We start from the raw sequence: 25,940 nt of genomic DNA, 5'->3' as shown, positions 1-25,940 counted from the left end.
CCCTTGATGATGGACTATAACCTCTTACTGAGTGAACCCTTCTTTCCCCAAGTTGTTTTTGATCAAGTGTTTTATCACAGTAACAGAAGCAAGCTAGGACAGTGTAACAGACCAGTGTAATGTCCTCGTGTAGAAAGGTCAAAATTCCAAAATCCCTGTGAGCTAAACTGAAGAATGGAGTGTGGGAGCCATAAAAGCCTCAGGTAGGATAGTGCAGATACATTTCAGCCTTGGCAGCCAATCAGAAATACTACTACTGGGCCTTATGGGCAAAGGATGTCTGCATTTATCAGACCAGTAGCTGCATCTGAGCATAAGAATATGTACTTCTAGGGGCAGGAGAGATGGCTCCGCAGTTAAGGGCACTGGCTGCTCTTCCAGGGGACCTGGGTTCAATTCCTAGTACCCACATAGCAGCTCACAATTGAAACTCCAGTTCCAGAGGATCTGACACACTGAGAAGAGCAGTTCTCAAGACAGAACGTCTTATAAATGTGCTCTGGACCTGCATGTCCCATACCCATGACTTTTGAGGTAGTCACATGGCCTGGTGGCCAGGATACAGGTTAAATTTCCTCTTTCCTTGTAAGGTCAGGTTCAGCAAGCACCTGGAACTTCTTCTTATGCAAATAAGGCATTTCTGGTACCCTGACAGTGACATACACTTATCCCATAGCCCCTTCTCACCCACCAAAGTTTTAAATAGCCTTTGTTCCTCCTAATTAAATGAGCTTCTCAATGAAGCCTGCCTCCCAAGAACTCTTTTTTCTCTCCTGCTCATCCTACTGCTGCCTGAGGTCTCCATCACCCTTGCTATTCCCACTTAGCTTTCCTTGTCAGGGCACCTATCTGGGTCTGACGAGGGTGACTGACTGTGCCTTTAAGAGGATTCAGAGTGGAGTGGGAGTGACCAGTTTGACTTCCAAAACAGCCAGAGCCTAGGAATATGTAGTCCAGAAAAGATTGATTGTATCAGATATGGTGGTTCAAGGTAGCAAGTAATCTTAATACTTGGGAGGCTGAGGTAGGAGAATCACCATGAGTTTAAGGCCAACTTGGCCTACAAGATGAGAACCTGTCTAAAAAGTTAGCAACAACCACCAAAAGCAACTCAACAACCGTTATGTCTAACAAATGACTCTCTTGCAGTGGTGACAAAGTCACCAAAGGAGTTTCAAGAGAGTCTTTAGCTGGATTAGGCTGCTGAGTGGTTGGTTTGCTCGGACTCAGTGGAATACACTCGGGTGACACCAGGGAGCTTAGGCTCTGTCATTCAGGTGGCATCCCTATCTCTGGAAGCAAGAAGCCCTGACATGCTGCCACACCAGCTCTGCTGAGGAGGCTAGGGAAAGCTCTGCCCCATGGGCTGGAATAGCCAGCCTAAGGCAGCCTTCTGCATCCCAGGACAGTCTGCCTATAGCAGCCTGGAGTGACCTGGAGCAGTGTTGGCCTTCTGGGTAGTTGTGAGGAGAGTTGAGTAAACACAGTGATTCCTCAAGGCCCTGTCTTTTTGTTGTTGGGCCAGAATCCCATTTGTTGGTCACCCTTGTAAATGGAACTGATTCAATGAAATCATGATTTTCTCTATAAATTGAGACAAGATGATGACTAGTAACTGACGGGTCTGTTTAACTTCATCACGTACTGTGACCCAGAGAAGTCCTGTTTCTTATTGATTAGTTACAGGTTCACAAGATAGTGAAGGAAATTTACCCACTCATTTCAGAAATATTTCTGAACACATACTCCATGCTGGTAGCTCTTCAGGCTTGGGGTTGTGCACGGATACCTGTCATACCTGTCATGCCTGCAGTCACAGAGCAGAGAACACCCTGGGACAGTTAACTACCTGTGGACGTGATGAGTGGGGAGTGGTTGGACTCAAGTTCAGTGAGTGGGCAAGAAGGGCCATAGACGTTGGTGAGGGTGCAGAAGAGTTCAGCAGGAGAAAGACCAGAACCACCAATATGTTCAGGGTTACCTAGAAGCTAGAATTCAAGTTCAGAAGAGGAATGTACAAGGTGGAGCTGGGCCTTCAGGGCCTTACAGACTTTGGCACCATGGGAAACTGTTGAGCGTTTGTGTAGAGCAGTGACATACATGATTGGGGGGACCAGATGTAGGACAAGAACCATCAGGCTGATGGGGTGTGCAGATAAGAGCATGCCAACTCTTGGTATGCCCAGAGGGGAGCCAGTGGGGACTTCTAACCTGACCCTGAGTCCTGAGGGGTCTGAGGAAGAGGCAGGTGTCCTAAGCCCTTTCAGTTGGTTTGAGCAAAGAGGGTGACTGCCGGTTGTTGAGACAAAGAACACATGCAAGGAAACAGAGTAACAGGCTGTTGTGTAAGGTAAGTTTTCCAGAGACCTCTAGACAGGAACCTGGGGTTATAACAGTCCCCAGAACCTGGACAACAAAAGTACAATGGAGACCCGACCAGAAGGTGGCAGTACAGGCTTGATGTTGTAGTGTGGAACTCCACTTTCTGGCTGCCACGACCTGCATGCTGAACTTCCTCTGTGGCTTTTGTTCAGAAGAAACAATGTTTCGAGATTGCATGGATTTGTTGTTTGGTTGTTTGGTTGCTTTGGTTTTGAGTCTTTTGAGACAGATGCCTAACAGTAGCCAAGGCTGCCTAGACCTTGAGGGATCTTCTCTGTCTTTGTCTACAGGTTCTCAGTGGACAGGTATGTTCGACCAACTCACCGTCCTCCTTTCCTTTCCCTCCCCCTCCCCCCCTTTGCTCCATGCCTATGCTTGGAATAGAACCCAGGGCACCACACATGACAGGCAGGCATTCTGCCGTGATTTTATAATAATAATAATGATTTTAATATTCTGATTTCAGTAAGTCACATTTACCTTTCAAGGGATTGAAAAGGTGACACATAACTTCTAGTTGTGCTTTTTGCAGTTTCCTAAGCCAGAAAGTGAGACCTGCTGCTGCAGAGCTCACACAGTGCACCCCGTTTTTATAGGGCCTGTCTACCAGGGCTGGATGGTGCTTCATGAGGTAGGGGTGGGGTCAGGCTTTTTGGTTCACTGTAGCTGGAGGATCCAAGTACCCCATGGTGGGCCTCATTGTGTCAGAAATGAAAAGGAAGTGTGCGGAAGGGAATGTATGCTATCTTGACCCATGACTGTGCAGCCTGGGTGCTCACCAAACTGCAAGAACTACAGCAGCCATCCCTCAGAGAGAGGGGTCTTAAAATGGTTTCATTTATGACCCCATTTTACCTGAGAACTGTTGTTGTTTCTTTGGTTGTTTGGTATTGTTTGTTTTTCAAGACAGGATTTCTCTGTGTAGTCCTTCCTGGCTCTCTTAGAACTCTCTATAGACAAGGCTAGCCTTGAACTCAGAGACCCACCTGCATCTGCCTCCCTAGTGCTTAGATTAGAGGCATATATAGATATAGATACATAGATATTGAAGAATAGTGGTAGGAAAATATAGTTAAACAGTTTTGTATATAGAACAGAAAACCTTGTACTGTAAAAATGTCATTCATCTCGAGCAGCAGGCTCACACCTGAGCTGAGGTGTTTGCGGCTGCTCTCCTTCACCCCTGACTCTTGTTTTAGGAGCTGCGGCTGGAGTTTGATTCTGAAATGCAGAGAAGAGAGCATGAGTTCCAGCTGAGGGCTGAGGACTTGAGCAACATAGTCTTGACCCATGAACTCAAGGTAACTGGCTGGGCAGGCCTTTTTCAGGGTTTCCAGCCTTCAAGCTCACTGCTGCCAGCTTTAGTCACCCTGTGCTACAGAACACCATGCTGTTCCTTAGTTAGTTTGCTTGTTTGAGTCAGGGTTTCTCTGTGTAGTCCTGTTTACCCTGGAGCTAGATCTGTAGACCAGGATGACCTGCCTGCCTCCACCAAGTGCTGTTCCTTTTTCTCAGCTACTCTCCTGAACTTTTCAATCTTTCTCAGGTAAAACTGCTAAACAAAGAGCTTCAGGCTCTAAGAGAAGCTGGAGCACAGGCAGCAGAGAGTCTACAGAAGGCAGAAACAGAGCACGTCGAATTAGAGAGGAAGCTACATGACCATGCCCGGGAGCTCCAGGATCTGGAGGCCATGAAGGATGCTCGGTGTGTAGGTTCTGCTCTCAAGGCATTGTGGCCATAAGGACTAGATCTTCCAGTTCTGCTCTCTGGTCTCTTATAGACCTGCTCTCTACTGATACAGTTTCTGTTTAGGATAAAGGACTTGGAGAAGAAGCTTCACTCTGTACAGCTGGCCAAGAAGAAAGCTGAGGAGACTTTCAGGAAGAAGTATGTATTTCTGCCTGGGTGGTGTCTCTGGAAAAGAGTTTGCATCATGCTCACTGAGACAGGAGCCCTGGGACTGTAGCCTGAGCTGGGATGCCACTTTGGTCAACTCCATGCTCTACTTCCTCAGAGAGGGTTAGGCATCAGGTGTCTCAAAGTTTAAAATGTTTTAAGGGCCAAGACTCCAATCCAGTTCATTGATAAAACAAACTAAGAATGTCCAAAACTCTGGATTTAGTCTCCAGTGCCTAAAACAGGCTTTTAAAAATATAACCTTAGTTAAATTTTAACTTTTATAGATAAATGAGATTGCTCTGTGGATAAAGTCACTTTTCACCTAGCCGGTGACCCGAGTTTCATCCCCAGAACCCACGTGGTAAAGGAGAGAACTGACTCCACACACGCCCCCACACTAGATAAACAAGTATTTAAAAATTAAACATTAACATTTAAAACTTGAATGTTTCACTAACTAGTTTATAAGTTTTAGCCCCAAGCTTTGCTATGCTGACACAGTCACCTGGACGGTCACCCCTTACTCTCACAGGTGTTGAATCTCTTAGTTCTCTTTTTCCTACTGACATACCCTGTACTCGGTGTGGGTTGGGACCCAGCCAACAGGAGCAGGCGCTTCATGTTGCCAGGTGCCTGGAACGGCCAGGAAGTAGATGGTATGTTGGCTCAAGGTGGAACTTCAGCAATGCAATTAAGCATTGCTCCTCCCCCAGGTACAGCAGAGTTCAGGAGGTGCTGGAACAGCATAGTCTGCAAGGAGTGGGGTTGGGGCTGCCAGCTAGATACTAGAAGCACAGCTGTGGGCTCAGCCCCTGGGACAAGAATCATTTACTTTCTCTTCCAAAGAAAATGGTAACTGTAGCTACCACACACCAGACACTTAGGCTTCCCAGCCACACTTAGGAGGAAAGAGGGGAACAAATTCTCCCTTGTGTTTTCTTGTGCCACAATTTGTGCCATCAGACAAACTGCTACACTAAGAGGGTGCTAAGGAATCTGCCATCTGGGAGGCAGACAGTGTCTGTTTTCCATGGGCTGGTTGGTCAGGCCTAGTTGTCTCCTTCGAGTGCTTTGTGATCCTGCTTTGGGGTGTGTGTGTGTGTGTGTGTGAGAGAGAGAGAGAGAGACAGAGAGAGAGAGAGAGAGAGAGAGAGAGAGAGAGAGAGAGAGAGAGAGAGCTTGGGGTGGGTATGGGGGGCTCCGAGAGCCTGGCATTTAAGAAGATCTCATGTGGGAAAAGCAAGCGTACCCACAAGTTACTCCTGCAGAGTCATCAATCTTGTCAGAGACAACTATAGTGTAAGAAAGGATGAACACTTTAGAAGATTCCAGGGCACTGAGTGAGCCATTGTGGAACCTTTCCCTGTGTTTCAGACATGAAGAGCTTGACCGTCAAGCCAGGGAGAAAGACACTGTGCTGGCAGCAGTGAAGGGTGCCCATGCAGAGCAGCTGCAGGCGCTGGATGCCAAGGTGCTGGAGTTTCAGTTCCGATGTGAAATGCTGGAGGGACAGCTGCAGCGGGCTGAGTGCATGCGAGCTGAGCACACCAAGGAGAAGAATGCTCTTACTGACAAGTGAGCTGCTGCCTCTGGTGCATACAGTGGATAGGAGGGACTTTAGGGACTTTCTGCCCACCGCCATTTCTAGTAATGTTTTATTTTAATTATATAGTTTTTATATTTCTGCTTACTTGTGATAAAGTATATATAACAAAGTTGACCTATTATCTTCAGTTTTTGTTTTTCTGAGACAAGGTTTCATTTGTGCAAACTTACTCTATAACCTTGGGTGGCCTTGAATTTATAATCAGAGTGCTTTCACCTCCCAAGTGTTGTGACTGCAGGCATATGTCACTATAGTTGGCCCTCTCCTCCCCACACCCCAACTTATCTTTCTGCCTCAACCTCCCAAGTGCTGCTGGGGTTATAGGTGTGCAGCTCCATCACCTACCTGGTCAAGCTAGCCACTTAATCTTTTTAGTGTAAAATTCGCTGGCATCAGGATATGACAAATGCAGTTTCAGTTGTCCATCTGAGTACTGTTCCCACTGAGCTCTAGCTGCCACCCCTTCCCCTAGTCTCTCAACAGCCCCAGTCTGCACTGTCTGTGAATCTGCCAACTCTAGGAACAGCACATAGATTGGAATCTTATGGCACCTGACCTTATGTGTTTGGCCTGTCACAGAGACTCAAGTTCTCAAGGGCCATCCATATTTATAGGATGAGATTCTCTTTTAAATTGTGATTATGTCAAAATATACATCTCCAGAAGCCATGGGGGCCTTATTGGCCAGCTTGCCTAGCATAATCAGTGAGCATTAGGTCCCAGTGAGAGACCTTCTCTCAAGGCAAATGGCTACTGAGAAGCATCACCCAGGGTTGACCTCTGACCTGTGCTCATGCACCCACACATGTACACTCGGCATATACACAATCATTCCGTACCTAACACAGGCTCACTATTTAGTTATCTGAGTTACGGAGGGCAGTGGTTTATCAAGTCAAACTTTGTGTCTTTTAAGGCTGATATCCCATTGTGAACAGGCCAGTCTTTTATCTTCTTTGTACACATGAGTGTTTCCGCCTTGTCCCTTAGGAGTAACCCAGCTGTAAGTGCAGGTATGAAGATTTCCTTTGTAGATGTTGCTTTCAATTCTCTTTGGAATTTGAGCAGAGTTGGAAATTCAGGACCATTCAGCTCTGGGTTTACTTTTTTTTTTTTTTTTGGAGACAAGGCCTCCTCCTGATGTAGCCTGAGCGTAGTCTGAGCTGGCTTAGAAGCCTCTGTTCTCCCACATCAGCCTACCCAGTGCTGGGATACAGGTGTGCTCCAGTACACTGGCTCCTTCCCAGTATTTCATTCCAGCCATAGTGTTTGGGCAACCTGCTCCACTTGTGCCTCATGTCAGGAGCTGTGGGCGCTGGAGAGCCGTGTAATAGCGGTGGGTGTGTAGCACTAAGCCTGTCTTGGTGAGGAAATACGTGGAGACACTGTGTTCAGTAGTGTTCAGTGCATTTGCTGACATTCTGGGCTTAGCAACTGGATATTTCTTTGGGATGGGAGTATTTATATCTTTTAAAAAAGGAGAAAAATCTCTGCCAAATTACACTTCCACTATGGGGAGAAATAGTTCTTAGACCTGTAAAGTATCAGATATTAAAGCTACATGGGCAAGAGAGAAAACTCAGTGCTTAAGACTAATGGCTGCTCCTGTGAATCGGAGTTCAGACCTCAGAACCCACATGCAGACCAAACACCCACACACATAAAGTAAAATAAAACCTTAACAGTTATACTTTAAGAATTTTGGTCCACATTACATGTTAATCTAGTATGCTCTTGTTTATTCTGTAGGAAACCTGAGCAGCTCACCCTAGTGAGACCCCATCTGTGCTCTGGCTGCCTTGAGGGGTGCTGGGTCACTGCTGGTCCCACTCTCTATCAGAATAGTTAAAGTGGTGGGGCCTTACAGAGCCTGGCTGCTCCCTGCCTCCTCTTGATGCCTTAAACTAAACGACTTTGTGTTTTGAGGGGGGTCTCATTCTATATAGCCCTGGCTAGTTTGGAACTCATAATCCTCCTGCCTTAGCCTCCCAAGCGCTGGAATTACAATGTACCACACCCAGTTTTTTTAGTTTCTGTCTCGAAGGTTTTTTTTTTTTTTTTTTTTTTTTTTTTTGCTTCTTAAAGGTTATTACTACACAGACAGATCATTTCTCTGACAATATAAAACAAGGCAGGGTGGTACATTATCTGTAATCTCAGAACCCTGAAGGTAAGGCTAGCCTAGGCTACAAACTGAAATCCCATCTCAAGAGAACAGGTTCAGGAATCCTAAATCTCGCTTCTTACTTCTGGGGAGTTTGGTGACCATTCCACCTCTGTCCTGAGCATTACTAGCATTCTGTGACAACCTAAGTGCCTAGCAGCTAGCCCTTTTGGTGGGGTTGCTCTGGAACCATGGGGCACACTTGTAGGATTACAATAAGAACGCAGGCTTGGTGGTTGTGATAGAATCTCGGCCCCTGTCTGGACAGACCACACCATGCCAATGCAGTTCCACATGAGAGAGGTTTGTTGTGGGGGAGGGGACAAAATTCGGTGACAGAGACAAAGGAAGAAAAGAGAGAGGGAAGGTCAAGAGGATCTGCCGTTTATTTAGGCTGTGATGTAACCATTTGCAGAGCAAGGTGGGAGGTAAACCAAATGGATGCTGGGAATGTATGGTGATCACTATGGCAACAGATACATGAGTCCCTGTTGCCTATGGGTGATGTCACCATCATCACTAGACTCAGAGGCGATCTGCAATCCTAAAGCCGGTTCTCGATGCCAACAGTAGTGGCATGCCTGCCCCACTTGAAGCTGTGAGTGTTTATATGGTCTTCATAGTAAGACTGTGGCAGCCATGGTGGCAGCTAGGCCAGGCCAGGTGTTTGTGAAGGGAGGTAGAAGGTGAAGGAGAGGCCACAGTGGACAGAGGTCACTGGACCAAGTGTTTCTGTGCTGACCCTGGGAATGTCAGCTGGCCCGGAAAGCAGCCAGGTGAGAAGTGTTACTGAGGGCATTTCTAAGACCATTTCTTCAGTACCAGATACCAGCACAGAAGGCAGAGTCGGGCGGGCTTACCCAAAAGCAGCTAAAGATCAATACCTTTCATGTACCTGTTTTCAGCACTCCCAAAATGTGTGGAGATGTTGGCATAGTGGCCTTTCTCGTGCTGTGCAAGGCCAGGTTTGAAACTCAACATCCTGCTCTTAGTCCAGGGCAGCTCCTCGCCTTCTGCTTGTCGTACCTACTCTCACTAGCCCAGAGCCCCAGAAGGTCCGCTCCCAGGAATGTGATCATTGGCACACCGTGTGACAAAAGCAGAGCTGTTCCTATGAGCAGGTATGGTCTTGCTTAGATGAGAACAATGCCTCTCCCGAAAGTGTCACTTAATGTTTGTTTTTTGAGAAAGCCTGTCGTATTTGGGAGGCTCATCCTGCAGCACTTGACGGCCAAGCTAATGAATGTGTGGACTCTGGAGTCTTCTTGTACTTTTAACTAAAGTGTGTTAGGTGCTGGGCTGGGCAGTGAAAGACGCAGAGCTGACTCACCAGCAGCACTTCCTCAATCCCACAGGCTGTGTGTATAGATCACCTTTCTACCTTGCGCAATTTGGCCCTTTATAGTCAACTAGTTAACATTTACATGGCTGGCTGCTAGATATTTCTTCCTGAGTAGAACCATGGTCTTAAATTAGGCAATGTGGCAATGCCTTCTAATGTGGCTTTTTGATGAGGGCTTGGCAACTGTATGTGCATTCCTCTGGGTCTGTACAGGAGCACTAGAGAGAACACAAGAGAACCTCACTGCACTCACATACTTCTTCCTGTGTAGATTCCGTGAAGATGCGGCAGCTCTGAAGGCTGCCTGGGATGCCCAGATCACACAGATGTCCAAGGAGGCTGTCTCCAAAGACCTTCAGGTTCAGGCGCTACGGGAAGAAGAGATGAAGCTCAAGGCACAGGTGGCCAAGTTCCAACAGGACATAGACAGGTACTATCCCCAAGGTAGCCAGCCGCCTGTGCTGTTTCCTGCAGACAAGAACCATTCCAGGTCCTCAGGATTGAAACCACATCAAACAAACTTGGCCCTGCATTCCCTGGGGTAGGAATGGTCAATGGATGAAAGCAGATTGTGGTGGTAAAGACAGCAGACATCCAGGCCCAGAGGGCATGCCCAGACACTTTGGGATGAGGACTCTCAGTCTTCAAGGAGGCAGCCAAGGGCTGGTGTAGTGGTGAGCAGTGACAGCCTTCCTCTGCCATCAGCTTGCAGAGACAGACATTACCATGACTTCAAGGCCATTCTGATCCACACAACACTGCAGGACATCCAGGGCTATAAGGAGAGATCCTATTTCAAAAGAAAAGAAAAAGAAAGAAGGAAGAAAGAAACAAAGAGGGAACTGTGCTCGTTTTTCCTGCTTATTGTACTGACTTATGCCTGAGTGAGGAGAAGGGCCTGCTCCCTTAATGTCATTAAGTCCATCAGATATAATAAACACTGTCCACACGGTCAGTGAACTTGGATGGACATTCACATCTACACACCACTATCTAACCCAGACCCGCTCAGGTCTGTGGCCACCCTGACCGCCCCCTTCCCCTTTGTTGGTAGCCCTGGGGGAGGGTCTTCATGGACGGGACCTCCGAATGGCAGCCATAATGTGGCCTTTGACCTTGGCTTCTTTGGATTTATCACTTGGAGGCTAGGATGCACAGATTCTTTTTGATGTTCTGGAGCCATGTGATACTTGAGTCTATAGCTGCTTTTTTTCCCCTCTGATATTTGTTCTGTTCGACTAGGTATTTTGTGTTCCACTAAGTCTATTGTTGGCACTCTGCAAAACCCCTATCCTATCCTCCCTTACCCTGCTTCTATGAGGGTGTTCACCAACCACCCACCCACTGGTCCCTGTAATCTTAATGCCTGTGAGTGGATAGCAAAGGTCTCTTACTCACGACACTGGTCATTGATGGCCTCCCTTTACCCTGAGCAGCCTCACTGGAGGCTTATCAGTTCCACCAGTTTTGCTGATCTTTGTGAAGAACCAGCTTTGGATTTGTTTTTCTCCATTGTTGTTGTTGTTGTGGTGGTGGTAGTGGTTCTATTTCCTTTGGCTTTGGTTTGTTGTTCTGATCGATTCTGATATTGGAGCCAAGATGATTGATTAACTCTGAGACATTCTTCCTTCTATCAGATGTAATTGGTGTTGAAAGTTTCCTTTCCAGCACAGCTTAGCAACATCTAACAAGTCCTGATGTTATTCAGGTAAATTACTGTCTCCTTTCATATTCTCTGGTCAGTAGATGACTTAGGACCATATTGCCTAATCTCTGGTGATTTTAGTTTGCGACATTTGTCAATGATTCTGACCTGATTCTGCTGTGCACACAGAATGCACCTTGCATGATTGACTTCCTCTGCAGTCTGCTTTGTGGCTTTGAAATGTGTTCTGCCCCAATACCTGGCTAAATAGACTTAAAGATAAAACATGCCCTTGTGGTCTGGGTTCTGAAAAGTCACCTGGACCACACTGGTGGATAACACTATTCTGGTCTCCCATGTCCTTGCGATCTGCTTATTGGTTCTATCAATCACAGAAAAGTATGGAGATCTCCAGCTGTGCTTGGGCATGGCTCCCTCTCAGCTTTGTCTTTAGAGATGATGTGAAGTTTTTGTCAAGTGCACTTGCATTAGAGTTGTACTGGCTTCCCACCACACTGGCCTTTGTATAACTATAAACAGGCCTCTTTGTCCCCCTCTGTCCACAGACTACTGCCAGGCATGGACCCTCAGCCCCTCCTGCTTTTTGAGCCTTTGTACCGCCATGGCATATGCTCTAGTTTTGCCTCTTAGGTCTCTGTTCAGAGGATTTACACAGCAGTCCTGGTTTAGGTTTGACAGCTTCCCTTCTCTGTCTGCACTCTGGTTCTCTCTGCAGAGTGTGGCCACCTCCCTCCAGCCCTATTTTCTTCACCGTTTGTTGAGTCTTTATCTGTCCCTTATGTTCACCTGTCCACAGATGCTGTTGTTTCTCCAGGTCTCTCTTAGGACAGCTTCTCCTCATATCATGCACACGTCCTTCTCACATGAGCCGGGCGTGAGGTGGGAAGGACAGGGCAGAGCATCATGACAGTCCCTTACATATCACCCCACTTTTGCACTTCACGTTGAAGGGACCTCAGGAAAGTTAACATGGGACATTGACATTTGTCTATAGGTACAAACAGCAGCTGTCCCTGGCAGTGGAAAGGGAGCAGAGCCTGGAGCGTGAACAGGTACAGCTAGGCCTAGACTGGCAGCGTCGCTGCGATGACATTGAACGAGACCAGATCCAGAGATCAGAGACTTTGATCCAAGGGCTGACCAAGGCCAGAGATCAGGTGTGTTGGGTACTCTGGGAGTGGAGAATAAGCAGTCCTGTACAGGATGGGTTTGGCCCATGCCATATTATTTTTTGACTCAGAAAACTTCAAAACCTCAAATCCCAGTTAATTTATAGCTGTGAGTCACACTCATGCTGATGTAGTAATTCAGCCCTGAAATCTCAGCTGCTTGGGAAAAGGAGGCAGGAGATCTCAAAGCCAAGGCCAGTCTAACAAAAATAAGTCTCTGCCTAATCCCTAAACATATTTAGGGGCTGTTTCTGGTTCTGGAAGTGCTGAGGTGGTCCCTACCCATTGGGATGGTCCTGCCCAGCCAGGGCAAACTAGGCGCCATAACTGGACAGGAAGGCCCTCCCCCACGTTGGAGGCTGGCGCTAGAACTCTGAGGCTACATATGGACCGGCTCTTGTGGCTGCTCACCTGCTCCTGCCGCCTGCTTTTTAAGCAGAAGGGAGTCTGGTCCCTGATGACCAGCACTGCCCACAGATGGACATTTCACAGGTTGCTGCTAAGCTCCGGGAGACAGAGAGGGAACTGCATGCGCAGGAGACACTGCTGAAGGCTGTGTCTCTGGAGCGAGACCAGGCTATGGAAACTCTACGGATGCATGGGCTCCTCCCTGGACAGGAGGCACAGGTGAGCCCCCTGCTGGCTAGAAAATTCTTCACTGCCACACTTCAGTGTCCATTACATTGGTTCAGGCTTTCTTAGTCCCACCCCTCTTGATGACATTTGCTCCAATGAGGGCGAGTCCAAACTCAAATCCCAGTAGATCTCTGTGAGTTTGGGACCAGCCTGGTCATAGTGAGTTCCAGGCCAGCCAGAACTACACACTGAAACCCTTTCTCAAGCCAAAATTAAACCCACACCAAAAATATGAATATTTGAAGGGATAGGGAGATGATTCAAAGCATAACGTCCTTGCTGTATAATCATAAGGATCTAAGTCACACAGAAGTCATCTGATGTTGCCTCTTGACTCCGTACAGTGACAAGTAGATAAATAGATGCTCATGGCATACACAATTGTATCACACACATACACACACACACACATGCACACACAGACACACACACACACCAGTATATAACAGACACAGACGGGCTGGAGAGATGGCTCAGTGGTTAAGAGCACTGACTGTTCTTTCAGAGGTCCTGGGTTCAATTTCCAGCAACCACATGGTGGCTCACAACCATCTGTAATGAGATCTGATGCCCTCTTCTGGGGTGTCTGAGGAGAATGACAGTGTACTCATATACATTAAATAAATAAATCTTCAAAAAAAAAAAAAACAGACACATATACACACACACACACACCAGTATATAACAGACACAGACAGACAGACACACACAATATTAAGATTTAGGCAGGTGTGGTGGCACACACTTGTAATTTCAGTACTCAGGCAACTGAGGGAAGAATATTGTGAATTCAAGGCCAGCCTGGATTTCATAAGGTTCTGTATCAAAAACAAAGTGAGGGCTAGAGAGATGGCTTAGTGGTTAAGAGCATTGACTGCTCTTCCAAAGGTCCTGGGTTCAAATCCCAGCAACCACATGGTGGCTCACAACCAACTGTAATGAGATTTGATGCCCTCTTCTGGTGTGTGTCTGAAGATAGCTATAGTGTACTTATATATAATAATATTTAAATTTTTAAAAATGTGAAAAATGTTAAGTAGGCAGGGTTACAGAGACCAAGCACTTTCCTTGTATAACCAAAGAGGCCGTAGGCTTGAGCCCTAACACCTCAAGTACATGAAAGTGATTCGTCACTGCACAGTTATCCTCACTGTCCTGTGAGGCACACAGAGCCAGGAAGCCAATTTGTTCCCTGTGTTGGGCATGAACATATGAAGTCAATTCAGTCTTCACCTCATGGGAATTGTCCCACCACAGGAGACTGACTGGTTGTGTACTCTTGCCTGGGAGCTACTGCTGCATGAAAGGCAGGTATGTGAGTCATGGTGCAACCTCTCGGCCACTGGAGCATAAAGGAGAGGAAAGAGTTAATAGAAGCTCTAGGCTGAAGCCAGAAACCAGCATCTTAGCACCACATCATCACTAGCCAGGAACTCAAATGCTTTGCTTTGCTTTTTGGTTCTTTTTGGTTTTTTGTTTATTGGTTGGTTGGCTGATTAGTTTTTGTTTTTGTTTTTTGTTTTTGAGACAGAGACTCACTATGTAGCTTTAGCTGTCCTGCAACTCACTGTATAGAGCACTGAACTTTTTTTTCCCCCTTGAAACAGGTTTCTCTCTGTAGCCCTGGCTATCCTGGGAGTAGCTCTGTAGATCAAGCTGGCCTTGAACTTACAGAGATTCACCTGCTTCTGCTTCCCAAGTGCTGGGATGGCACATGCCCCCATAGCTGCACCTTCATTTTTAAAATATAAGATAGTGCTTCCTCTTTTATTGATCTCATTGGTTTCTGGTGCCAATTTTGAAAAATTTAGTATAATGTCAAATGTCTGGAGTAACATTTCAGAATGTTCACAGGGCCTTTTTTTTAATTACATTATTTATTTTGTGTTTCTGTGTGTGTGCATTTGTGTACATGACACGTGGGTGAAGTCAGGAAGTTCTGAGCAAGAAGTGAGAGTTCTGTCCAAACACACGACTTTGTACATGGTGTCTGAGTAACATGAGACGGAGAAGATGGTTTTCTCTCCACAAAGAGGAGCCCAGCAGCTCCGCGGTGACGACAGCCAGACACTGATTACAGGATGCCTGTGGACTGAGTTGCATTCCCTTCAAGACTCAGGTTAAAGTTCAGACCCCAGCACTTCAAAATATGACTCACTGAGATTGTATTGCAGAGGGTATAGTGAACTAAGATGAGCCATGCTGGAGTGGCCCCGACTCCTGATCCCTGACCCTGCTTCTGCTGTGCTTAGAGGAAAGGACACTTAAATGCACAGGATGGCCATGTGGTGGAAGAGGCAGAGACTAGAGTGACAGACGTACAAGCCCAGGAACATTAGATTCTGACAAGGCGTGGAACAGATCGCTGCAAGCCTTCAGATGAGGCACAGCTTCCCTCACAGCAGCGTCAGGCTTCAGGCCTGAAGAACAGGAGAGAATACATTTCTGTTTGAACCCAGCTTATGACCAACCACATGTCCCTGAAGCTGTAAGAAACTCCTACAGACTCTACTAAATCTGGATTGGCTCTCCTAGTCTGTGTCCATTTGAAGATATGGCTTCACTAGTGCAACCCCTTCTCAGGACCTTCTTTAGTGGTGTGTCCTAGTCAGGGTTCCTATGACTGTGATGAAACACCATGACCAAAAAGCAAGTTAGGGACGAGAGGGTTTATTTGGTTTACTCTTCCATGTCACTGTTCATCACTGAAGGCAGTCAGAACAGGAACTCAGACAGGGCAGGAACCTGGAGGCAGGAGCCGATGCAGAGACTGTGAAGGGTGCTGCTTACTAGCTTGCTTATCCTAGTTTTTTATAGAACCCAGGGCCACCCACAGTGAGCTGTGCCCTCCCCCATCAATCACTAATGAAGAGAATGCCCTTTAGGTTTGTCTACAGCTTGATCTTATGGAGGCATTTTCTTAATTGAGGGTCCCTTCTCTCAGACAACTTTGGCTTGTATTAAGTTGACATAAAACTATCCAGCATTTGGTCCTTTTTTTTTTCCCCAGTAGTCAAACACCTGCCCCTTTATGAAAGGTCACTCACCGCCTCTCTGGAGTAACGATGCTGAAGTTCTTACAGGCCCTTCTTGAGGGATGCCTGCCTCAAACTTGTCTTTCTCCTACCAAGAAGGCCAAGTCCCCAGATCACAAAGAGCAGGCATAGTGCCTGCACTAAAAGTGGCCCTGGTGCTGGTGACTGGTGCTTGTCTATAGCCATACTGTGCACATGTAGGGTCTGAGCAGCAGATTGCCAACAAATGCACTTCTCTGAACTTTCACATTCTGCAGCTCCCAAACTTGGCCCATGGATTAAAGTTGGTTGAAGATACTCCTGACCCCTCCTGGGGCCTATGAGGAGAGCTGCCCCAAGGGTGGACTGAGGACACCTGAGCAGCTGTGCTCATATTTCTGCCACAAGAATCAGGATGATGAAGGGACGGATGGCCTTTGATACACACAGGCCTCTTAGCCCACAGACTCTCGTGAGGTCACATATGAAGTGCCCCCCAGTCTGAGCACAGGAGAAACTATAGACAGATGATAGAAGAAAAAGTACTTATTTTCATCAATGGGTCCTTACTGGAAGCTTTCTTGTACTTTTCCCCTAGGCTGGCAATCAAAAGAATACATTTGTCTCCAAGTACCAGCTAAGCAGGTCAGCAAGGCCTATCGGCTGGCCGGCTTTTGTTAAGTAAACAATAAACTTCAGAAGTGTGCTCTATAGTCAGGAACAGCCCATACCCACCCACCTCCTCAAGTGTACCCTTGATCTTGGACACAGTATCTGGCTGTGTCCCAACAACCAAAGCAGCTAGTACAGTTCCCAGAATCTGTCTGCAGACGCAAGCCCAGGTACAGCTTTGGAATAGAGAGATGGGCCAGGCCTCAGGAGGGAGAAGCCCTCACCAGCTCCTCATTGGCAGCATTACAGAAAATTTTGAATTGAATGGTGAGGGTTGCCCAGCCTGACCTACTGGTGAGCTGCAGAAGTCAGCAAGGGAAATGCTGCCCAAGTGTTACTGAGTGAGGCTCTTCTGCAGGCCCCATTAGGAGCACCTGGGGGCTATCGCTGGACTGGCCAGGAGCCTGTGCTGTGCCCAAGGCCTGTTCAGATGCTTTCTGTTACAACTGAAGTTCTTGCTCCTCTTTGTTTTCAGCTGTATTCTACCCCAGTGAATTGTCTTACTGTTCTAAAACTGCAGAGAAGTCATAAAGCAAGGACTGGAAAAGTGGCCCAGCAGTTAAGAGCACTGACTGTTCTTCCAGAGGACCCAGGTTCAATTCCCAGCACCCACATGGCAGCTCATTGCTGTAACTTTAGTTCCAGGGGATCCAACAACTTAACTTCACATAGACATACATCTAGGCAAAACACTAATGCACATAAAAAAAAATTAAATCTTGGCCAGGCAGTGGTGGCACACACCTTTAATCCCAGGATTTAGGAGGCAGAGGCAGGTGAATCTCTGAGTTCAAGGCCAGCCTAGTCTACAGACCTAGTTCCAGGACAGCCAGGGCTACACAGAGGAAACCCTGTCTCAAAAGAAAAAAAGTAAACAGACAAATAAATCAATCAATCTTAATTTTCGTAAAGCCTCTGGTGGAGTAAATGTAGGTGTGTGACTGAACCGTCCATCCCTCCAGAGTCCCCCTGACATGCTGACTCCATCCTAGCCCTGTGACCCTTGTCTGTGAATCCAGCTATTGAGAGACCCTCAGTGCAGTACCTCACAAATCGACATACCCCTCAAGGCAAACATCCGCCTTTGTGTCAGGAGCGTCATTGTGCTGTTCGCACTTTTCCCTGGGGAAACAAACAAGCTTCTGCATCCTCCATATAGAGCTTGATGGCAAACCAAAGTATGATTCTTCCAAAGCCCAACTTGAGAAATCCAAGAGCACATTGGTCATGCGTGAGTGGCTGCCCATAGGCACATGGTGAATTCTAGAGCAGTCTTACTGCCAGTGTAGCCCAGTGTGGACAGCTACTTTCCCATGGCTGGGTAGATAAAGCCACTGCCTTCAGTTAACCTCCCACAGTCTCTGTAGACCCCCACACCTCTAAACCATGAGGACTTGTGTAGTAAGGACAAGATGCATACAGCTAGGTAGGAGAGGCCAGAGTGGGAGCTGAGGGCCCAGTGATGCCTCATTCCCACCTGTGAGGTTCGTCATCAGTCAGCAAGCCCAATCCTGGGGATCTCTTGCAAATAATCATAAAGATAAAGATGGTGGATATTACACTCCGAGGATAGTGTTCTACAACACACTGCAGTTCTGGAGGATAGGGTATGGCTCCAAGCTGAGCTAAAAACAAAGGACCTCTTCTTTTGTATTCCTAGTTACTCTCCCTTGCTGTCTGTGGTTGGCAGGTACCTCCTCAGCAGTGTGAAGGAGAAATAAGGACAGATTCTCCATCTAGTGAGATCCAGAGGCTACAGGAACAGAATGCAGGTCTGCGGAACGCTGTTTCACAGATGAGAAGAGAGATGGAAATGCTGAGTGGTCATCTTCCCTCTGCCCAGCCAGAAGAGTGTTCAAATGCAAACTCTGATCCCAAGGTTGGAGAAGATCCAGCCCCTCCAGGTGAGCAGGGAGAGATGGAGGCAAAGAGGAGTAAATGGTGGGGTATGGTAGCAGAGAGAACAGGGAGAACCCCAGGCAGGCTTCCCATTCCAGTCGTGAAAGACACACTACTACAGAGTTAACATGTTTCTTTAGTGACATAGGGGAAGAGTGCAGGGTGCATATCTGATACCCAAGGCAGGCAGGCAGACTGGGCAGGATATGGCATTGCCCACAGGGTTGCCGGACAGGCCTTCCTCAGAAGAAGCATCCTATGGTAGGTCTGAGTTGGCAGCCCTACCTATGTCTTGTTCTTAGCAGACACCATGATATCGTCCCTGATGTGGGAGTTACATTCCCTCCATTCAGAAAGCCTATGGGAGTGGAGGCAGGCAAGTTTCCACTCCTAACCCCAAAGCCTTCCTCAAGGATATGGAGGCCAAGCTGAGAAGTGAAGGTTGGTCCAGAGAGTTGGGTGGGGGGATCAGGGGCAGAGGAAAGCCTGTGAGCCCTGAAACTTTGGCAATCAGACAGTGGTGTAAGTGTGCCAGTGACTGTGTGCTGTGTTGTTCCTGGTGTTTTGGCAGATTATGTTCTGGCCCTTGAAGCAGAAATGCAAAACTTAAAGCATAAACTTAAGGCATTGGAAGAACAGCTACAAGGCACGGAAGAGCCAGTGAAGACGTCCATGGCCATCTCTGATCCACACCATGGTGCCCAAAGCTCTGCAGAAGCAGCTGGTGAGAGCACCTGGCTACCTGAACCTTACTCTCTGTCCCAGTAACACTAACTATGTGAAAATTAAGATGTATGCTTGGTGATGGCACAGGCCTTTAATCCAAGCACTTCAGAGGCAGAGGCAGGTGAAGCCAACCTGGTCTACAGAGTGAGTTCCAGGACAGCCAGGGCTACACAGAGAAAGAAAAGGCAGGACAGGACAGGGAAAGGAAAGGAAAGGAGAGAAGAGGAAAGGAAAAAGAAAAGTTTCCAAATTTGTAAAAATTAAACAGTGTTTAAGAATAAAGAAAATTGAGATATATTTCCAAAGGCAAGTCTTCCAAATGCACTCATAGCTACACAGTCTTGACTACCATCAGACACCTTATCTCCAGAGCAGGAGCTCCCTGGAAGTCCCCCAGTGTTCGTGGGAGTTCTATTTTCTCATGTAAGTGGAATTGTATGGCACATAAGCATTTGTCTGGTGTCCTTTGGTCAAAATTGTGTTTTAGTGGACACACAGCTTTACAGTGCTTGTCTGGCACAGCGATGGGCAGTCAGTGCCCATGAGCAGTGTCAGGGCCTCTCCACAACGTACACAGCCTGCCTTCCTGGTTAGCTGCCGTAGAGTCTGTGTAGCGTGTCTCATTGCAGTGTGAATTTGCAGTCCATGTGAACATCAACATCTTTTCCTGGGCTGCCCTGGCTGTCACAGTAAGTGCATTATGTTTTTGTGGCTGTGACAGCACACCACGAATTAGACAGGTTATAGAAGAAAACACTTACTTTGGTTTACAGTGGTTAGTCTATAAAGTCAAGGCTGAGGCAATAGACAGGTATGGTGACTGGGAAAGAGCAGCAAGAGCTTACACCTTGAGCCACAAGCACAAAGCAGATAGAGGTATGGAGTCTTTAGCCTCCAGTGACACATCTCCTCCATCAAGGCCATACCTCCTAGGCCTCCCTAAACACTGCCACCACGTGGGGACCAAGTATCTAACCATCTGAGCCTGTGAGGGACATTATCATTCAAATCTCGACAGTGAAATACAGCCAGCCTGGCCTTAAACCTATGCTGTGACCTACTTGTGACCTCTGAGAGACCCTGGAGTTCTGAGCAGCACACCCTACTGCCAAGTCCCAGACATGTGTTGCCCCTGAGTCCCTCTGACCACAGGCCCTTCCCAGGAGTGTGCTGTCCTTGGTGCGGAGCTGAAGCTAGCAGTGGGGCAGGAGCACAGAGGACAGACATCTTTCCTGAACAGGTTCACCCTGGGTCTTTCTTTCCATTCTTTTCAAGGAAGAAGAATGTCTGAGGTGCAGTGTACATCCCCTAGTGCCTGAGGGAAGAAAGGACAGGAGTTCACATGGGTCATCCATGGCCCCATCCCTGATCAAGGGGTCAGGCTGTGATTTTGAGTAAAGCAGGGCCGAATGCACTGTGTTCTGTCACACCACCCTTTCCTGGGAAGGAGCCGGGCACTGTGGTGCAGCTTCCTCATTGGTCCTGGGAAGGGGTCCAGACACCGTGGTGCGAACTTCCTTATGGGCTGCTGCACCTGGCCTGCCAGTGTTCTATGGAGAAACACCACAGATAGGCTTGTTACTTTGTTTCCTTTTTTGTAATGTTCTGGTCAGTTTGAAACTAGGGTTACTCTGGCCTTAGAGATATGCATGCTTACACACACACTTTATTTTTTTTAAACCATTTGTAGAATTCAGCTTTCAAATCACCAGGGCCTAAAGTTTTCTTTGTGGGAAGATTTGAAAGTTAAGTATTCATTTGTAGTTAAAGAGACTATTTACATTTTTTTTCCTGAAACAGGGTCTCTTTGTGTAGCCCTGGCTGTCCTAGAACTCACTCTGTAGACCAGCCACTAGCCTTGCACTCACAGATCTACCTGCCTCTCCTCCTGAGTGCTGGGATTAGAGGTGTGTGAGCTAGCACTGCCATATTTCTTTTTATACATTTTGTGTACATTATACTAAGAAATTATCCATTACACGATGAAGTTTCTTATCCTATCGGTTTCATTCATTTGTTTCTTTGATACAATAATCCTCCTGCCTCCACTTCTAGAGTGGCCGAGACTACAGCTGTATTGCTGTCCTGTATGTCTGTCCTGAGTCTCGGATGTCCGTAGACATTCCCCATGCACCATGCTGGGCGTCTGCCTCCGCTCTCTTATGTTCTTTCTTGGTGTTCTCCCTGGTGTACAGTTACTTCTTTCCTCATTAGCAAAGTCAGCCATCTGGGTTGCTGCATTAGACTATGTTACTTTCTATCTCCTCGGTGGTTAATTTTATCCTGCCCTTCCTTCTAGGCTATTTATTTTTCATTGCCTAATCTTTTATTTCTAAAATACTCACCTAATGATATAAATGTTCTTTTTCATTTTCTGTGCAGTGCTAGAAATGGACCCTAGAGCCTAGCACACAGTGGCTCTGGCTAGTTCTCTGCCTCTGAGCTCTAGCCACAACCAGTGGTTTGGTTTTTTTTTTTTTTTTAACCTGTATGGGTGCTTTACCTACATGTGTCTGGGTACCATGTGTGTGCCTGGTAATTGCAGAAGCTAGAAAAGGGTGTCGAACCCTCTGGAACTGAAGTCACAGATGACTGTGAGCTGTCATGTGAATGCTGGAAACCAAACCCAGTCCTCTGGGAAACAGCAAGTGCTCTGTGCCCTGGGCACCTCTTCATTCATGCTTGACCTACAGCCAGCTCTTCATTGCCACACATTCTCACTAAGTAGATCATGCTGGCCTTGAACTCACTCTGAAACCTTCTGACTCAGCCACCCAGCCTAGATGCTGTGAGTGCTATGAGTGTTCTTGAAAGGACAGCTTTACATATATTTTTATTATTATTATTTTACACATATTAGTTTACAACATCCTTAGAGTTGTTTTTAACCATTCCAGGCAAAACAACTTGGAATATTAAGTATCACTTCTTCTTTGCCCCAGGCGTGTCCCCCCCCATAAGGTTTTATTAAATATCACATCTCTGGTATTTCTAGGGACCCAACCATTTGATTCAGGGATGGACATATTTATCTTGAGGTCAATTAGAAGCTTCAATGGGCCTCTGGGAAAGGAGGGCCAGCTTCACCGGAAGATTGTTTTTGTTTGAGGTCTGAGCTGACAGCATCTGTTCTTACCTACAGATGCAGCCCTGGCAGATCAGACACCCATTGCATTGGCACTCAGAAAACTTGAAGACAGGGTGCATCTCTTGAACTTGCTGGTGACACAGCTCAAAAAGAAGGTGAGACTAGCCTGGACACTTAAGATTGTGCAAGCATTCCTGCTGAAGAACCAGTCCAGATGTGGACACAGGTGCAGGCTCTGAGAGGTGCCAGGTGTGACCTCATTGACCTTGGGTGTCATCCCAACTTCTGTTTCTTCAGAACAAAAGACTGCACTGTGCAGTAGTTGGTTTATCTTATGTTTGGCTACAGATGATTCACAAGGAAGCCTAATATGGTGGTGTCTGTTGTCCGAGCACTCAGGAGGTAGAGGCAAGAGGATCAAGGTCATCCATGGCTATAGAGAGAGTTGGAGGCCAGCCTGGGATACATGAGACTCTATTCAAAACAGCAACAACAACAACAGCAACAACACTGCACACACATACACACACATATATGTATGCATGTCTATAAACACACATTGCAAAAGTGTTTATGTACATTATGCATTTTATAAGTATATGTATAGATGCATGATGCATACACATATTTCATATGTACACATATATATGAAAAGAAAGAAGAAAAAATACAAAAAAAAAAAAAAAAAAAAAAAAGGTAGAAGACAGAGGAGGCCTTGACAGAGCAAGGTGGAACACAATACCTGTATAATGAAGTCACTGTGTCTGGCTTCTTTCACTTAAAGCAGAAGTTTGTTTTGTTTTATTTTGGTTTGGTTTTGAGATAGATGTATGTAGTCCTAACACTCCCTCTGTAGACCAGGCTGGCCTTAACTCCGAGAGATCCTCTTACCTCTATATCCCAAGTGCTGGAAAAGCTCATTCATGTTCACACCACACATGAGTGCTTCCTTCCTGTTTGTAGCCACACAGTACTCTTGTGTGGCTTTGCTTACCCATCTACCTGTGGATAGACACTTGGGTTGCCTCTGTTGTTGGCCATTGTGATAGGGTGAGCATCCCTGTACACGTGTCTCTGTAGAGATGTGTCTTCGGTTTGGGCACTGTGTACCCAGATGTAGAATTGCTGTGTTAACATTGTGGAGAGTCTGTGTTTACTCTTTGAGGAGCAACCAGACTGTTTCCAGCACAGCAGCAGCAGCAGCATCACACCTCCCCACTGTGGCTGTGCTGGGGCCTGTTTCCTCCATGTTCTCACTGACACAGCCCTCTTCTGCCTTCGTGGTTTGGGTATCTCCTGATTCATGGCATTTCACTCTGACTTGACCAGTCTTCACTTTCTGCTGGAAACAATGCTGAACCTTTTCCTAGGTGGCCAACGCGGCTCCTTTGGTGTTTGTTTGCTTAGATCCTTTGCTCATTCACAGCTCAAGTGCATTCTGGATTTTAGATCCTTAGCAGGCACATTGCTTACTAAATCTCCTATTCTTCATTTCTCTTAACTCTTGGTCACCAAACACAGTGTACCCACCTTTTCTGTTACCTGAGCCTGTGGTGCGTGGAGGGACACAGTGTCCTCTCACCATAAATGCTTTTCACAAGGATGCAGAGACAAGTACAGGCATCCCTGGAACAAAAGCATTGTTTTAATTCTTAACCTAGTCTGATGGCCGCCATGTGAGGACATGTGCTTCCCATCCTCCTGGTCCTCTGCCTACCTGGCCCAGGCCACCGTGGAGCCACATGGGTACTGGTGACATAGTAACCCTGCTGCCACCATTGTACCTGTGGCCCATGACTTCCCTTCACACCCACCATAGTCATGTCTCCCGTTGCCTTTTTTTTTTTTTTTTAAAGATAGGTTTTTGTGGAACCCAAGCTGGCTGAGAATGACCTTGAATTCCTGATCTTTCTGCCTCTACCTCCCAAGTACTAAAACTACAGGCATGGACCGCTGCTCTCTGTTTATGTGACACTGGCAGTGAAGCCCAGGGCTTCATGTGTCCTAGGCAAGCGCTCTATCAGCTGTATAGCCCCGCTCATCACTGCCTTGTGGAGCTTTCCCTTGTATCACTTCCCTCTTAAAAGGTGCCTTCTCTATCACTCCTCCTTTTTGGTCTTTTGAGACGGCATCTCTACAGAACCCTGGCTGTTCTGCAATTCACTCTGTAGACCAGGCTGACCTCAGACTCCCAGAGACCCAACTGCCTCTGCCTCTCGAGTGCTGGGATTAAAGGCGTGTGCCACAGCACCCAGCCTACCATCTACCCTTTTGATAGAAAAGATTTCCTGGTCACCAGCAATGTTATAGAAGCAGTTATATCTTCCCGGAACTAGGGCTCAGGAGAGGATTGTAACCCACTTTCATGCACGAACTCTTCCCAGTGAGCTTGGGCAGTCAGCACAGGCTATACAGATGTGGAGTACATGACAGGTTTGCAGATCATCATGTAAGTCAGAGAAGGAGTGGCCACTTGGTCCTGCTACACCCCCACACTTCATGTTTCTATTTCTAGGACAGTCCCCACTGCCTCTCTCTAACTTTAACATTACCTTCTGAACTGATTGCCTAGCTGCGGCAGAAATCCCTGGAGCTGGTCGCTATCCAACACCAGATCCCCAGTGAAGTGGACCAGGTGCACCTGGAGGTTTTGGAGCTGCAGAAGCAGGTGGCTGAGCTAAGGAAGCATCTCAAGATGATACAGCCCCAAGGAGAGCCTTCATACAGGAAGCAGTTACAGAGAGAGGTGGGTGCTGGACACATAGGACTGCCACCAATATTTTCTGGCCTGCCAGCTTCTACTGCTGAAGGCAGACATGTTTGCTGGCACATTCCTCATCTCCTCAGACACTGTTTTCCTCTGTGAGCTTGCTCAGACCTCGATTCTTTCTTTGGCTGACCATACTATTGCTAGAATGGAGCTCCTGCACTCCTTGACCAAAAAGCCTTCCTTAGGAAACACATTGCAAAGAATGTGTATCTCTTCATAGACAGGCTTGGATTGATGGCTAAGAAGGTACTGTGTGACCTGGCCTGGCCTGCCTATGAGAGAAGGGGCCATAGAGCCCTTAATGTCTGTGACCAGGGCTGATGCCTAATGAACTGAGTACCCACTGAATCCCACAGCAGACCCTAATCTACAGAAAGGGCCCCAGGCTTCAGCTGTAAGGCTTGGTCCTTTCTTCCCACCTAAGGCTTCATTGGAACCATGGGTAGGAAAGGTGACAGTCCTACCACTGCTGTGCCCTGAGGCTGTAGCCATCCTTTATGACCTTGGGTGGTATGTACTGACTTATGATGACCTTCTTCCTTGCACTGACCTGCAGTGGCCATAGTAAGTAACCTGAGCTATGACTCCCTGCCAGGTAGTTGACCTGCAGTGACAGTGGTGACTTATGCTCACTTTTGGCTACCTGTACTAATCTACAGTGGCTTCCTGTGGTTGCTGATGGTGACCTATTAATCACAGAGGTCATAAGCATTTACCTGAGATGTTTAAGACAGTGCGTGCTCATATGGCACCATAGCACAAGAACAGGAACACAGGCCATGCCTCTGGTAAAGGCTATGTCTAAGAACAAGCAGAAAAGAAACAAGGCAGGAATAGGGGCTGAGGGAGCCTTAGGCTCCAGCAAAAGACTAAACTGGCCAATACTGAAGGATCGAGCAGTGTTCAT

At 47.1% G+C, this 25,940-nt stretch overlaps 1 protein-coding gene across 3 annotated transcripts in view; it reads left to right on the top strand.

Annotated features, from left to right (window-relative positions):
* The window catches only part of CCDC57 (coiled-coil domain containing 57), a 90,620-nt gene that overhangs the window by 18,640 nt on the left and 46,040 nt on the right, over positions 1-25,940 (top strand). For all 3 annotated transcript variants that reach the window (XM_080924211.1, XM_080924212.1, XM_080924210.1), the window contains exons 4-14: positions 3,582-3,683; positions 3,929-4,086; positions 4,195-4,269; positions 5,656-5,856; positions 9,665-9,823; positions 12,054-12,216; positions 12,721-12,855; positions 18,241-18,454; positions 19,021-19,173; positions 22,318-22,418; positions 24,836-25,009. In XM_080924211.1, the coding sequence (XP_080780337.1) occupies positions 3,582-3,683; positions 3,929-4,086; positions 4,195-4,269; positions 5,656-5,856; positions 9,665-9,823; positions 12,054-12,216; positions 12,721-12,855; positions 18,241-18,454; positions 19,021-19,173; positions 22,318-22,418; positions 24,836-25,009 (1,635 nt within the window). The remainder of the gene's footprint in view (positions 1-3,581; positions 3,684-3,928; positions 4,087-4,194; positions 4,270-5,655; positions 5,857-9,664; positions 9,824-12,053; positions 12,217-12,720; positions 12,856-18,240; positions 18,455-19,020; positions 19,174-22,317; positions 22,419-24,835; positions 25,010-25,940) is intronic.

Source organism: Micromys minutus (genome assembly GCF_963924665.1).
Source record: "Micromys minutus genome assembly, chromosome: 10".
Taxonomy (NCBI): domain Eukaryota; kingdom Metazoa; phylum Chordata; class Mammalia; order Rodentia; family Muridae; genus Micromys; species Micromys minutus.
Note: the sequence above shows the minus strand (reverse complement) of the source record. Positions and strands in the feature narration are given on the sequence as shown.